Below are 15281 nucleotides of genomic sequence, written 5' to 3'. Positions count from 1 at the left end.
TTATAGGGCATTTGCAGAAATGGAGATGTAACAGTATTTCACTGTTTTGCAGCCATATTTGGAGATGATTCTGCATTTTGGTGCAATGGCATGGGGTCTGACCTTGCATTACATCCTGCCTCAGCTACGGAAGCAGTTGCCCTGGCTGTGCTGTTCCCATCCAGTCCTGAAGTCCCACGAACACCAGCAGTTTGAAGTCAGAGGTCAGCTGTACTTACGTACAGAGTATGAAGAACTTTAGGGAAAAGCCTGTCAATCTTGAACACATGTTATAGTGGCACGTGCCTTTGGGATACCGTGGATATTTGGCGAGCCCTTCACTTAGCGACACTTGTTCGCCATTTATAATTTTCATATGAGATGTTATTACAATTTTAGAACCTGCACGGGTCATGTGGTTTGAGAAAATGCAAGTCTGGATGTGGTTCATTGAGAAGAATCTCATCTACCCACTGCTTTTCTTGAGTGCACTCAGTGTTGGAACACCTGAGATAATATCCCATTTTGGTGTTACGTGAGTAGCAACAACCTTATTTGGTGACGATGATGATGATTAGGAATGGAGCAGCTTGTAATTTGTTTGTGATTATTGTTCCAGGGGAGGATGTGTAGTGCTTGTTGTCTGCAGCATGAAGTGCCTCCGTAGTGCATTCAGTGACCCATCGCAGCACTATCTAGTCCTTGTGTTCACAACCTTGTTCTTTAAGTATGACTATCGAGGCCCTCAAGAACCATTCCTGATAAACTATTTTTGCTGCCTTTTCATGTTTTCGAAGGTAAAGCTAGACTCCTAATGAGAGGTGGATCATGCATTTCATTCTGACACATTGGGAATGCATCTCTTTTTAAGGTTTATGAGTTTTTACTGAAAGTTCGCTTCATCATCACGTACATTGCACCCTGGCAAATCACGTGGGGATCTGCTTTCCACGCCTTTGCTCAGCCCTTCAGTGTACCTCGTATCCTTCGCAGTTGGACTCGAGAGACCTTTTTAATTTTGCAGAGTTTTGTGTTGTTACTTTTCAAGTGCAAGCATGTCATATCCTTGACTGTATTCACGATTCAGATTCAGCCATGCTGTTTGTGCAGGCAATGATTTCTGCACTTCTATCAACCCCACTGAGCCCTGTGTTGGGAAGTGCTATATTCTTCACGTCATATGTTAGGCCTGTGAAGTTTTGGGAACGAGATTACAAGTTGGTATTTAACCAAGATCATGTCCCAAAGAAGCAGTGAACTGTTATTTAGTTCATAACCTGTTCTTTACAGTACCAAGAGAGTCGACCATTCCAACACTCGACTATCATCACAGCTAGAAAGAAATCCGGGTATGCCCACCATTTGGTTACTTGCTGCACTACACAACTTTGCAAACTATGGACACATATTCCTACCTAGTTGTCGTATTATTCAGAGCGCCCATGATTGAGCTTCTCTTAATTGACGGAACTTTTTGGTCTGTGGGTCTGTAAGCTGTCTCAGCCACAGTGAAGATGGTAGAAATCGTAAAAAGCGTGCTCTTCTGGATGCACAAGATAGGGAGGGGTGTACACTTGGAAGCTTTGAATGCTAGTGACACGGGAAACAGTTTGTCATATTCCTGGAACCACTGAAAAATGAAATGAGCTTCATGGGATGTTATAATGCCCTGCTGAATACAGCTGTCTGTTGAAAAGGACTTGCCCAGTGATGATGCTGAACTGCACTGTGTCCCTTGAAGCAGCATGGAATGGCTTGGAAAAAACAATGTCTGGAGACATAGAAATTTGGATTACAAGCTCCAAGATGCATATTCGCGCAAAAAGTGCAAGAGCAGCGCTTTCAGTCTTGTGGGCCAGAAAAGCAGCTCCCCTTGGCTGCCAGCCTGCGATGTCCCATCGGTCGCCCAATAGTGAAGCGTGCACATTTTTATCTTTCTTTTTTGGTCGTATTTTGCGCCACCCGTCCTGCAGTTGACCTGTTGCCTCGCTTCCTTTTGCGCCAATAAAGTTGCTCTGCTGCTCCGACGTTCCAACACGCTAGAAGGAGCTGGGATACGTTGCCGTCACTGCACACAGTCTTGTAAACAAAATTTCTCAGGAAATGCACGGTTCCCAAAGGAAATATTTTGCATGACAGTTCGTGACCTGGTATGTTCATACCACGCGGTAAAAAAATTTCCGTTTGAGGTGCCTTCCATGCTGTTTTAAACATTGGACATTAAACATTACCTTCTTATAAGGGGACCAAAGTGCCTGGGACTTGATTGCATTCATGCATTTTCATGCAGTCCCATTTGATCATGCTTACAGGCTCAGACGACAACAATTTGAACTCCATCTTTTACGAGCACCTGACTCGTTCGCTCCAACAGTCCCTTTACGGGGACTTGGCTTTAGGACGGTGGGGAAATGTGTCGCAGGGGGACTGCTTTGTGCTCGCTTCTGACAACCTGAACTGCTTGGTGCACATTGTGGAATTGGCAAATGGCCTGGTCACGTTCCAACTCCGCGGCCTGGAATTTAGAGGTGACGCACAAAGTGCTCTTGTTTCGGTGCAGCTAGCCCCAACAACACTGAATATCCTCTGGATGTACGGATAACGACCTAACGTATTCGTACGTCCGATGGATATCCTCATAATATCCATTGGATGTATAAGCCCGTTAGGACATTATTCGTATATCCAGAGGATATCCTCATAGCATCCATTGAACGTATAAGTCCGTTAGAACATTATTCATACATCCAGAGGATATCCGGTGTCGTTGGGGAGTGCTACGGTAGCGCTACTTTAATACTTTGGTGGAATCAAGCTGTAGATGTGTCCACACGTTGAAGTGCACCCCTCGTACAGGAACATACTGTCAGCAACGTGAGGTGGAAGCCATCAGCGAGGGAGTTGAGGAGGATGAAGGGTGCTGCTGTTGCGAACCAGGTCATATCCCTCATTTGCTATCAGCCAATGCTGCTTTTGGGCAGCGTTGGCTCGCGTGGCAGGTGGCTGCCACAAAGTATGTGCTCGAAGGGTACTCGATCTCGGACAACTCGGCTTTGTCCATGCTGCAAGTGTTTGACCTGCGAAAGGCCCTTGTCACCTATTATGTCAAGGTAAGGTCCACTGCACGGTCAAATGTGTCGAACGATTTTTGCGCTCTTATTCGAGTGCCCTTATTTATCCATTGTGAATTATGGCTCCAGGCTCTCGTGTACTACACAGTCACGTCAAATAGGCTAGAGGAGTGGCTGGGACTTCCCACGGTAAAAGACGCTCTGTGCCCGACCCTGGAGCGTAACTACGCTGACGTGGATCCCATGTTCAACATGAACATCGATGAAGATTACGATTTTCGCGCAGCGGGAATATCTCGTAGCTCTTTCTGCAACGTGTACCTTGATTGGCTGCAGTTCTGTGTTGCTCGCTCGGGCAAGGTGAGTTGTTGAAGAAGCGTGGTGGATGATGATGATGATGATAGGAGAAAAAAAATGGAGATGTGAGCCCGCTCGCTGCGGGACAAGCTACTCCAGGTCTAGTAAAGAAAAAAGAAAAAAAACGTGGTGGAGGGCCCTGGTTACAATCACAATTACAATGATTTGTTCAGAACAGACCCTGTCAGTGACTCTCTCTGTCTTAACCTGTTTCATACCCACACACAGTTGGTATCACAGGTGTAATCCGTACGCTATTAAAGTGAATTGGGTGCATTGCACAAGAAACAGGAAGGCATCCACTTTGATATGCTTGAATCATTATTATTATTATTTTTTTTTTCCAGAGTGTGGACCATGACAGAAACTCAATGCTGGTGTCCTTATGCTTTGCTCTAAGTCTCTTGGCACGTCGTGCTCTGGGCACAGCATCACACAATTCCTTTTCAAGGTGAGCAATTTATCTGATCTTCCTGAGAAGTGTAAAGTCATAAATACGTGTGTCAAAGTCATAAGTGTGATGGCAAATATATTGCCCTCCGAAGCTAACATTGCTCTCTGCAAACCCTCGAGTGTGATGAGTATGGCTACCTCTTTTGTTGAGCAAAGTAAAAGAGGACTCTGCTTCCTGTACTGGAACTGTCTACGTAGAACACACAAAACGAAAGTAGATGGCAGAAAGAAGCTTTCTATGAGTTCCCAGTGTAGACCGCTTATAAAGTATGTCACAGGACCACTGAAAAATCACACTACAAGCAGTACCACATTACATATAACCAACACCTGAATTATGTTCAGCCAAATCTGCATTTCTTGTATACATGTTTCTAGTATGTTATCATGATTATGCGACTAAATAACATCAAAGTGCGATGCTGAAACTACATTTATTGCACTGTGGGCACTGCATTAGCATGGTAGATCGTGGTTATTCGTTTGTCATGCACACGTACGAGCACACTGAACCACTGCGTCATCAACGGTGCTAACTGCTGAGGCACTTGAGCACTTTGTCGCCCAGGCAGCTCTGGGCATAGTAATCCATAAGCTTGCTCATGCATTCCAATCCATTTTTCACAACGAGATGGGGAAGGGAAGAGGTTAATAGGGTATCAACGCAGTCACGTCGTTTCAAGATGCGACCAGTCGTTCGTTTGCGAGGCGATGGAGGTGGATCAAGATCAAAATGTTGGAGAGTTGGAGCGCTGACTACCCACTAAAGCCAAAAGAGGCCACTAGAAGGTGACAAAAGACAAAAAGCGTTCTTTCCCGCTCTTCCCTACCTATGATTCATGCTTCGGAACACGTTCACAAATGTGCTCGCTGTTTCTCCCACAGTGGGGAGGATGTCAGCCATTGCGCTGTAAGCGGTATCTCATTTCACCAAGGCAGTAATGGGCAAAGTACCCAAAAATTGTACTTAAAGTAAAGTACAAAGTACCATGTGCAAGTGGTACTTGACGTACAGTACAAAGTACCATATCGTAAATATACTTAAAGTAAAGTACAAGGTACCTTAAAGTACTGTCAAGTACATTGCAACATTTGCATAGCACCACATGTCACCGTTTGGTGGTAACAAAATTTTATAAAGTGGTTATTGGCTAAATGCCAATGTAAGAATATTTTTGCATATGCTAGTTCTGAAGCTCTGCCACTTAGTGATATGAAGTATAACAGATGGCATAATTTACATTTACGTCTGCACAGGCAACCGGCTGTGCTAATGGAAAATATTTTTATTTTCCCGATTTATGGGGAGGGGGGTGTCATCCCTGCATCTCTTGCTATACTATGAAAACAACAGCACTCCATTTTCTTGTTAAAAAAACTGCTTCTAGGTGCAAAACTTGCTTGATGTTTTCCATTTTTTGTCTTTGCATGACCAGTTGGGTACTTGAGTACCTGATGGGAAAGTACTAGAGAAAAGTACCTACTAGTACTTTTAAGTACAAAAAGTACACAATTGCAAATGCACTTAAAGTAAAGTACAAGTACTCAGAAATGTACTTAAAGTAGTACTTGAGTACTTGGTACTTCAAGTACTGCCCATCACTGCACCAAGATGCATTGTAAGCAGTATGCTTATACATTGGATTCTATGGGAAGAAAATCAGGAGTCCTAAAAAGCCGCATTATAAGAGGTCCCGCACTATAAGTGGTTACATTATAATAAGGGGTCTCCACTGTATTTGGTTCAAAACTCAGAATATCAGATAATTGTTGGTTGCAAAAAAATTTTAATAACTTTTCAACATTTGTGCAAGCATCATATTTTGCATCTCTTAGCTCTGCACTTTTACCAAATGTTGAATTGTTATTGTCTTTTACTTATGTCTGACATTTTTACAGTGTGGACCTCCTGCTGTACGGATTACATGCCTTGTTTAAGGGTGATTTCCGCATTACATGTGTGAGGGATGAGTGGGTTTTCCAAGACATGGAGCTGCTGCATAAAGTTGTGGCACCCAGTGTCCGCATGGCTCTGAAACTACATCAGGTTTGTATTGTTTCTTTTTTTTTTTCTTTTTTTTTTTTGTGATGGTGTTCAACAAATGATATAACCCTAATATTACACTCTCTGCACAATTCTGGCCTTGCTCTCCAGTGACATAATCTCAGTGTAACACCTTTACCATTGAGGTAACTTATTTTTGTCCTGTGCACAAGCACAGTTGTGACTGAACCAACCTATGTGACTGAACCAGCATGTTGTATAGCCTTATTCCATCAGCAAATTCCCATTTGGATAAATTCCCATGAGGGGTTTGACGACAATTGTTAAAGTACTTGTATGTTTATACGCCATACTTTTCAGTCTTAAAGGTCATTGTGCAGTTAAGTGACATATCTACATATGCTAGAGTTGTAGTTATTCTTGTCAGATCAACTGATAGTTTACCATTTCAAATCATTGAAAATTTGAATTTGGGCATCAAACTAGGTACAAGTTAAGTACATATGCCATTGAACTGAATTTTTGCAACAATGTCTACATTTGAATGTTAACGAGCTGTTGTATGTCCTGTCAGTTTAATTAGAGAGACACATTGCTTATTAACTGCAGGACCACTTTATGTCAGCTGACGAGTATGAAGATCACGCAACCCTTTTTGATGCAATAAGCAACTATGAAAAGAACCTGGTGATATCACATGAGGCAGACCCAGCCTGGCGCAGTGCCGTTCTTTCAAGCGTACCTTCTTTGCTGGCACTTCGGTATGTAAGGTTGAGTTTGGTGTCCTACCATGCTTTATCCTTGATTTTTCAAGTACAGTCAAACTCCTTTACAACGAAACTCAGGGGACAGCAAAAAAAATTCGCAGTAAAGGTATTTTCGTTAAAAAGGATGTCCATTATTGGACCTATAGGCTCCAGCGGCACCGCAAAAAAAATTTGCTGTAATGGTATTTTCGTTAAAAAGGTGTTCGCTATAAAGGAGTTTGACTGTATATCATGTCATACAAACATGTTACACCGAAAATGCAGCTGCAAGTTCTTTCCTAGGCAGGGAGGTGTATAGTACAAGGATTTCCATCGCAGGCAGATTGATAATCTGAAAATATTGACATAAAGTGAAAAAAACATTTATTGTCTTTACATGCACTGCTTGCACAACCCCAGTTTATAATGATTAAACTTGTAGGCACGTCTTCGATGACAGTTCTGATGACTACAAGATCATAATGCTTAACAAGCGTCATCTCAGCTTCCGTGTGATCAAAGTAAACCGTGAGTGCGTGCGAGGCCTATGGGCAGGTCAGCAGCAAGAGCTCGTCTACCTTCGTAACCGCAACCCGGAACGAGGCAGCATTCAGAATGCCAAGCAGGCCTTGAGGAACATAATCAACTCGTCTTGCGATCAGCCCATCGGATACCCCATCTATGTCTCTCCGATCACTACTTCCTTCTTGGAAACATCTGAACAGCTTTGTAGCTTGATTGGAGGCTCACTCAGCTTGTCAAGGTTTGGAGGAGCAATAGTGGGCTTTTGGAACAGGTGAGCAACTAACCATTGTGCACGAGAAGCAGCTGCATGAGATCGAAATCGTTCTTTTTCCTCTCTCTCGCTAAAACACTGAGATAGAATGACACTGCATTTTGTTCAGGAAGTAATGTAAGTCGCAATGGCAAAAGCAAAAGTATGTTAACATTAAAATATTGTATCGTGATATTTGAAGTTATTAATCGAGGTATTATTATGGTGTCAAAATGTACTACTTGTACCAAGTGTCAAATGGATGGATTTATAAGATAAAAAAGAAAAAAAGAAATGTGTGTACTATGTGCATGACTTCTGCAATGCTTTTGCTCTGCTTCAGACTGAAGGTGCGATGTGGTGAGGGATGTTCAAGTGGTGGCACTGCTGTCCAAGATGACGGAATGTTTGACTACACAATGGGTGGGTCACTCTCTGGGAGTATTACCAGAGGTGAGAGCTTCCTACTTTGCTCCATGTAAGGTTTTATCTTTACTTGGTATAGTAAGCAGTTCTCCATGAAAACTACCTGAGTGCTAATAGTAGATGCAAATTCTTTCTCCTGAGTAACTATACTGACTATGTTCATCTCCCAAGTACTAAGTTGCAGATATGTGAGTTTTTATTATTAACTATTTACAAATACTGACTATCGTGGCCTTTATTTGTCCTTGGCTGGTCGTGCCCACTGCATTACCTTGAACAAGCCTTCTTGTACGAGGCGGATCCAATAATGCAGGCGAGGTGGTGGATGAACTCCATAATGAAGAAAGCCTGAGCAATGGGCGAAGTCTGTTGATGTCATGTGTGGTTTTTGTCCTTGCCCACAGCTCAGGCTTTCTTCGTTATGGAGCATGCAATGAGTTCTCAGCCTGACAAAGGAGAAGTGCGTGCACAGACGTCAAACTTTAGCATAGGACACAGGCGCTCTTCAAGATTGATGCCACCAGAAATAGTGCATGCACGCTCCATGGTCTTCCTGCGGCAGCCGCTGGCAGGTGGTGATCTGTGCAGTTGAGGTAAAATGGAGAAGGTGAGAGCATGTACAGTCATCGAATATTCGTCTTGGAAGGGCCGAACTCCAGAAGGCATCCACCAGGACATGGTGACCACATTGGGGATGCCTCCTGGGCACGATGCCCCATCTTACAGCACAGTGAAGATGTAGGCCATGGAATTCAAGCAAGGACAGGACTGCTGACAATCACCACCCTTGCTCATCTATGGAAATGACTGCACAAGGAAACATCCTGGACGCTTGGTGTAATTTGCTCCCAGTACACATGTTTGACGTTGCAGTATACATGTATGAGGTTGCAGCCATGTTAGCCGATCATGGCTGCCATAACAGCCATCGTCATCTACCATCGTCATCCGCTACCGCCCTGCACATCGTCCACACTAGTCGTCATTGCAGTGCAATGGTGACTAGTGGTTCTTGTGTGCAGAATGAAATTGAGCAATGTGTGTGAGAAATTTATTCAACAGAGCAGGAAGGGTGCCGACAAATGATGGTGGCTAACCTGACCAATGGAGTACATATTCAAAAAAAAAAAGGAAGATCCATTGGTGGATCCTTTGGAAATGCATTAGCATAAGCCTTTGGTTCCTTCTTTTACTTCCTCCTTTCTCTTTTGCTTCTTATTTTTGATTCCTTCTTTTGCTTCCTGTTTTCTCTTTTGCTCCTTTTCTTCGGTTCCTTTTGATTCCTCCTTCCTCTTTTGCTTCTTTTCTTTGGTTCCTTCTTTTGCTTACGTTCCAGTTCAGTCTCGGCAGCCCATCACCGTCGATCGCATTCTGTCTTCCTTTGTCGCTTACTTGGCCCAGCGCTCGTACTTGGTTCGCACTCCATTGTATACTTCAGACTTCCTCTCACACACCCACACGCTCAGACTTGCCCGCACATCTGGCATGCCGCCAACCTCCTCCTCCGCTCGGCGAGCGCTACCGTCTGCACATCTGTCCGCAAATCGACATCGACATTTTTCCTTTGACATGACCCGTCTAATGCTAAAAGTAAATAAAACATGATGCTTTGGGTCATGCCACTTCTCTCATTGCATTTTGTAGCTTCATGCAAAGCCCAGTAGGTATGAGTAAATGATACAGGTACGGACTGTCCTACATTTCATGTAATAGAATGCCAAAGTAATATGGAAGGTATACAGTAGTTTATCGCGCGAAATCTATGTACAGGTTCTTATCAGATTCTCACAGTAACATAAGAGGCGAGAGACTGCTCGAAATATTGCCATATCACAGGCAAGCCTTAGCAGAACCTAGCAGGAGTTCTATCTAGAGACCCAAAGTTGAGGAAGAACGTAAAAGAAACGAGCCACTTTACCTTCTGGTAATGCAACTCATTGTGCCTTCTCAAAGCACTTTCAGTCAGTGAACAAGTAGCACATGAGGTGTAAGGGTAGCGTACCTATGGTGCAAGATAACACGTCTCGTCTAAGGTACCAAAAATATTCAATAACATGCAGACATCCAAGATTAGCAATGTAGATCATTGTGTGTTAGCAATATGGTCTATGTGGGAGACAAAGTACGTGCATGGGTAGGCGCACATAGGGGACATTCTTTTCAGGTGTTCCGTTTGGACGGTCGCAATAGGTTTTACTGCTTCGAAGAATAAACCAGTGTATCACATCTTACGTCTCTGACATGGCGACGAGGATGGGAATGGACATAAAGTTGTTGTTGCAGTTGTAGTAGCGTGAACTAGGACAAAGACAAGAAGGATAGTACCTAGTAGGACAAGAATGGTACACAAAGACGGGTTTATGGGTGGAAGGGCTTTACCGTAAAGCCCTTATTGTTTGCATGCTCTCAATTTTGACAAATTTTAGGGGCATGCAAAAATGTCTTGCAAGATTTGACACTTTGAAAACTATTTTCAAACTGCAAACTTTAGCTTCACAATTTTCTGGTTTCCGATAACCATTTGAATTGCTTTACAGAACAAGTATGTGCATAGTCGCTCATATGGAATGTGCTGTGAGCAATCTTGGGATTAACACGATGTTAACCAATTAACTCATGAATGGCGTGTAGCGACAAGGAACAAGGACAAAGTCAGGACGAGTCACGCTTTCAACCTTTACTGTGCAAATGCAAAGAAGAAATACACACATGGAATCGATAAACACACCCACAGTTTAACCCTCCCGGCAAACAGGAAATTTTTTTCGAGATAACGTGGCCCACTATCAGCTGAACCAAACACCTCTGCTGATAAGATCTCTCTGTTTTTTCGATAATACAGCAGTTGGAGAGCGGATACATTTGTCCCTTTGCTTGTTTATTCGGGAGGTCTCAACCACTTGCCTGACATGGACATCCTTGGAATTATATGGATTTAAGTGTCCTTGTTCCTTGTCACTACATGCCAGCTATGTACCCTATACATCTGTCAACTCATGAATTTTAGCATTGACAATTCACAAAATTTAGTGTCCACGAACTTGTGCCCTGTACCTGATTCGCAAAAAGTTGTTGCAGATATTGAAGGGTTTTACTGTACATATCACACACGGGTAGCATCGACACTTGGGAAGAAAGCAGAGAACAGAAAACCTTTTGCTTGAACCTGTAAAAGAACAATATTGTTCCTGTCATTGTATCAACCTTTCCGGTTTACTATTTACACACTAATTTCTGCTACAGCACATTTAATAATGTCATCCAATTTTTGACCATGTGTGGGTTAGTTAGTCAGATGTAGATGTTAAATATTGCTCCGCTTTTATCCAATATCACCAAACTCCTCATGTAAATATCTCATCCTGGATCACCTGATCGCTCGCACTTGTAGATAGCTTTAACTGCCATACTCACTTGTTATCGTCATCCTCCTCTCTCTCTTATCCTGGTCCATCTCATCGCTCATACCTGTAGATAGCTTTTAACTACCACACACACTCTCTCACATCATCATCATCTCTCACATACTCACCGTAGTTTTGGCGCTCTGTGGCCTTTGTTGCCTTTGTGCCATTAAACCCCATAATCTCTCCCTCTCTCTGTTACAGCACGGCGTAGCCACTCAAGTGGCTCTCATTCCGTCAGCCATTCTGCGACTGAAACCGCAAGCAGCGGTGGTGGCGACCACGTTAGCCGCAGCACAGGCCGTGCATCTGCGTCGAGCAGCATTGGACATGGGAGCACAGTGAGCAGTCTGGGACACAACAGTGCAAGTTTTACACGGACATCTTTGAGTAACATAGCCATAAATCTCGTGTACAAGCCTGTGCCAATGTCGTCCGGCACTGGTGCTCTCCTGAGCATGACACCGCTACGACAACAGCAACACTTCTCACTAGCAGATGTGAGTGTGCCTGCAATGGTGGCCAGCCCGTTTGTTGTTGACGGTGGTGCTAGGACATCCATTTCCACTCTCCACCCAGGTGGTACCGTGTGGGAAACTGCGCTGACATCAAGTGACAAAGCCAACATTTAGATGCTGATGTGTATTTATGTTGTAATATAATATAATATAATAGTGAGGCCCTATTTCGATATTTATTTTGCATTGAAAAGTGCATCGTGTACATACCAACTGCAAGTGAACTTTTTTTTTGTTCTTTGAAGATTTCCAAGTATTTGGACAATTTTGGTCATTGTACTGCGAAATGTCTCCTGAGGAGGGCTTCATTTGCGGTGCAAATTTTTCTATTCTTACGTTACTTTGGTATGTGAAGTGTGAAATGCAATCTCTACAACTAATGTGACCACTGCACTAAAGTTTAGGTAGGTGGAAGGAAAAATACTTATTGGTATTGAAAGTTAAATATAGGTTTTTAAGTTGAAATATGGCAACAGATGGAAATATCAGGACAATTACTTTCCATCATATGTTTTTAAGTTGGTTATTGTAATATATTAAATGCTTACAGGCAGCAGGACTGCCAGTATGCCATTTAATTATTGTATTTCAGTTAACTAAAGACAACGGGATTAAGGTGCACACCGTTATCGGCGATGGTAACGCAGGCACTCGAAAGGAAGTATCATCCCACCTTTATTCCTTCCCTACTTTGCAAGAGAAATGTTTGAAGCTGTAGCGTAGAGTTCCGCTGTGTAACAGCATCGGAAATAGTGACTTTGTGTGGTGTAACTTTATTTAGGTTCCACAGTTTGGTGTAATCAGGTGCTCTGTTTGAAATGCCAGTCAAGTTATATGAGACAAGTCTGTCTCAACCAGTGATTTCTCATGTAGTATTCACATGTAACAATCCAGTCGTCATATGTCATGAGAATCGGTTTCAACAAATACAAATGCTGGTGTCAAATGTTTCATGTGTAGCTCAAAAAGTGTGACGTAGGTGAACAATACGCTGGCCTGTCTGTCAGTAGGCAGAAAAAATGGGCACGAAGAAGAAAAATGGGCATCGGGAGTCTAACGGGTGTCCGGTGTAGCACGACTCCGCGATGCAGATTCCCCTGTGTCAGTTCCCCTGTGACAGTTTCTGCGTAGGCTGCGTTTACAGAAATAATGGTCCTGCAGGGTTCTGTGCACCCAAAAATACAGGAGCGTGGTTGTGGACAGCCGACGAAACAGATCATAGCAGACCAAGTGTTATCATCGTCCTCCTGATTTGTTGTTTTTCATTAACATTTATAGCGGCTCTGCAGCCATCGTCATCTACCATCGTCATCCGCTACCGTCATGCGCAGAGCCACGGCCGGCGCGAGAAATCAATAATTCCTTTCATTGATCGCCTACCATGAAGGTTGTCTAGTTCCTTCCTTCATACTGGTGACGCGAACGTTCCGCGTACCAGCTGATCATGGAGCAAAACGCCTCACCCGGCCTTCCTTCCCCCGGTCCTCCCGCCGTTCTTACTGTTCCAGCCCTTCAGGCGGTTTCAGTGAAAATTCCACCATTCTGCCCAGCCGACCCGGCGCTTTGGTTCGTCAACATTGAAGTCCAGTTTTCCTTGCGGGGTGTCACTGTACAGCTAGCCAGGTACTATCATGTGGTCGGCGCGCTCGGGCCTAGCGAAGCGGCAGACGTTAGAGACATCATCACGTGCCCTCCCACCGAAAACCCTTATGACGCTCTTAAGTCGGCGTTAACCAGAAGAACCACGGCTTCCGAACAAGAACGGCTGCGTCAACTCTTCACAGCGGAGGTCCTCGGGGATCGTAAACAATCACGTCTTCGACGCATGCTGCAGCTTCTGAGTGAGAGAGCAACGGCGCTCGACGATTCCACCCTGCGCGAGCTGTTTCTTCAGCGTCTCCCCAGCACGGTTCGCATGATCCTTACGACCTCCGGCAGCCCTGGCCGAGATGGCTGACAAGATCATAGACATCGCACCGCCGCATTTCCGCCAGTCTTCTTCCACCAGTTCACCTACGTCGACGGAGTTTCAATCCCTCAGGGACGAAGTCGCTCGTCTGTCCGGCCTCGTTTCTTCTTCCCTTTAACTCAGCCGCTCACGCAGCCCCCGCCGTCACAGCCGACGTCGCGCCTCATCGCCCCGTCACCCGACCGGTGATCCTAGCCATTGTTGGTACCATCAGACCTTTGGCGATCGAGCCCGGAATTGCACGACACCGTGTTCCCACCCAGGGAACGGAAATGTCAACAGCCATTGAGGGCAAACGCTGTTGACGGTCTCCGAAGTCGTCCTCGTCCCTTCTTTGTTACTGGCCGCACCACCGGCGTACGCTTCTTAATTGACAACGGCGCCGTAGTCAGTGTCATCCTCGCATCCGCTGCTGACCGGAAGAGACGTCCGTTTACAAACTCATACAGGCCGTCAACGCTATCTCCATCTCGTCCTATGGCGAAAGGCTTGTGACACTGTCCCTTGGTCTCCGGCGCGTTTTCCGGTGGATTTTTGTTTTTGCCGACGTCCCTCACGCCATTATTGCAGCAGATTTTCTGGCCTATTTCGGTCTCCTGGTTGACATGAGCCGGAAAAAGGCTCGTCGACACCACCACCAACCTCGTCGTCCAAGGCGTTAGCTTCATTTCGATTACCTTGAGCTCTACGGTGCGCCGCATGCTGTCGGAGTCTGAGTTCGCCGCCATTCTGCAAAAGTTTCCAACACTCCGGACTGGAAACGACCTGTGCAGCACGACGTGCCTCATTATATCGAGACATGTGGTCCGCCAGTGCGTGTTCGGCCCCGCAGGCTTGCACAAGAGAAACTCAAAAGTCGCTCACCAAGAATTCGAGCCCATGCTTGACCTCGACATTATCCATCCATCATGTATCGGCTGGTCGACGGCTCTCCACATGGTGCCGAAGAAGACTGGCGACCATGTGGTGATTACAGAGCCCTGAATCGAGCTATCGTTCCTGACCGCTGTTATATATGTCCAATATAGCATACATTGGTTCAGCCCCATCAGGATTATCAAGAGCGCGTGCGACGATAGTGACGTGACGTGATAGCAGAGATGCTCGCCGTTTAGCAGAAGCCGTGATTTCATTAGCCTCAAAATAGAACTCGAGGCGTATTTCCCACGAGGTCCAGTTGCTTCCAGGAACAAACTGTGAGACACTCCCGACAGACATCTGGGATTGCAGACTTGCGTAAACCGAAGGCTCGTAAGGTTCGTAGGAGGTGTCGCCGTTAAGTCGCCGTAGGCATCGAGGGCAACATGGAGACGTAAGACTATGCGAACGTCGTTTATTCATTGAAAAAAAAAAAAAAAAAAGAAAGAAACACATCGAACGAGCGCACGCGCTCTTGATAATTCCGATGGGGCTGAACCAATGTATGCTATATTGGACATATACAGGGTGTCCCAGAAAACGTGTCATTGTATTATAATAAAAAAACTACACCACCTAGAGTCATGCGGTCAATGGCATTTGTTCTTACTGGGTTTTTGCCACCTCCTCATGTGAATGTCGTGTAATGTACGTTTAATT

At 44.7% G+C, this 15281-nt stretch overlaps 2 protein-coding genes across 3 annotated transcripts in view; both read left to right on the top strand.

Annotated features, from left to right (window-relative positions):
* The window catches only part of LOC135400868 (pecanex-like protein 1), a 45006-nt gene extending 33111 nt beyond the window's left edge, over positions 1 to 11895 (top strand). For both annotated transcript variants that reach the window (XM_064632821.1, XM_064632820.1), the window contains exons 24-38: positions 53 to 203; positions 379 to 514; positions 599 to 776; positions 851 to 959; positions 1067 to 1196; positions 1270 to 1328; positions 2292 to 2507; positions 2836 to 3089; positions 3180 to 3410; positions 3755 to 3858; positions 5760 to 5907; positions 6475 to 6626; positions 7054 to 7407; positions 7730 to 7839; positions 11421 to 11895. In XM_064632821.1, the coding sequence (XP_064488891.1) occupies positions 53 to 203; positions 379 to 514; positions 599 to 776; positions 851 to 959; positions 1067 to 1196; positions 1270 to 1328; positions 2292 to 2507; positions 2836 to 3089; positions 3180 to 3410; positions 3755 to 3858; positions 5760 to 5907; positions 6475 to 6626; positions 7054 to 7407; positions 7730 to 7839; positions 11421 to 11848 (2760 nt within the window). In that variant the 3' untranslated portion in view covers positions 11849 to 11895. The remainder of the gene's footprint in view (positions 1 to 52; positions 204 to 378; positions 515 to 598; positions 777 to 850; positions 960 to 1066; positions 1197 to 1269; positions 1329 to 2291; positions 2508 to 2835; positions 3090 to 3179; positions 3411 to 3754; positions 3859 to 5759; positions 5908 to 6474; positions 6627 to 7053; positions 7408 to 7729; positions 7840 to 11420) is intronic.
* A 1283-nt stretch (positions 11896 to 13178) lies between these two features.
* LOC135400570 (uncharacterized) lies at positions 13179 to 13691 on the top strand. Its single transcript, XM_064632404.1, has one exon. The coding sequence runs from the start codon at positions 13179 to 13181 to the stop codon at positions 13689 to 13691; it is 513 nt and encodes a 170-aa protein (XP_064488474.1).
* The last annotated feature ends 1590 nt before the right edge of the window (positions 13692 to 15281 follow it).

This window comes from Ornithodoros turicata, chromosome 7, assembly GCF_037126465.1.
Source record: "Ornithodoros turicata isolate Travis chromosome 7, ASM3712646v1, whole genome shotgun sequence".
Taxonomy (NCBI): domain Eukaryota; kingdom Metazoa; phylum Arthropoda; class Arachnida; order Ixodida; family Argasidae; genus Ornithodoros; species Ornithodoros turicata.
This window is presented reverse-complemented; position numbering and strand designations above follow the sequence as displayed.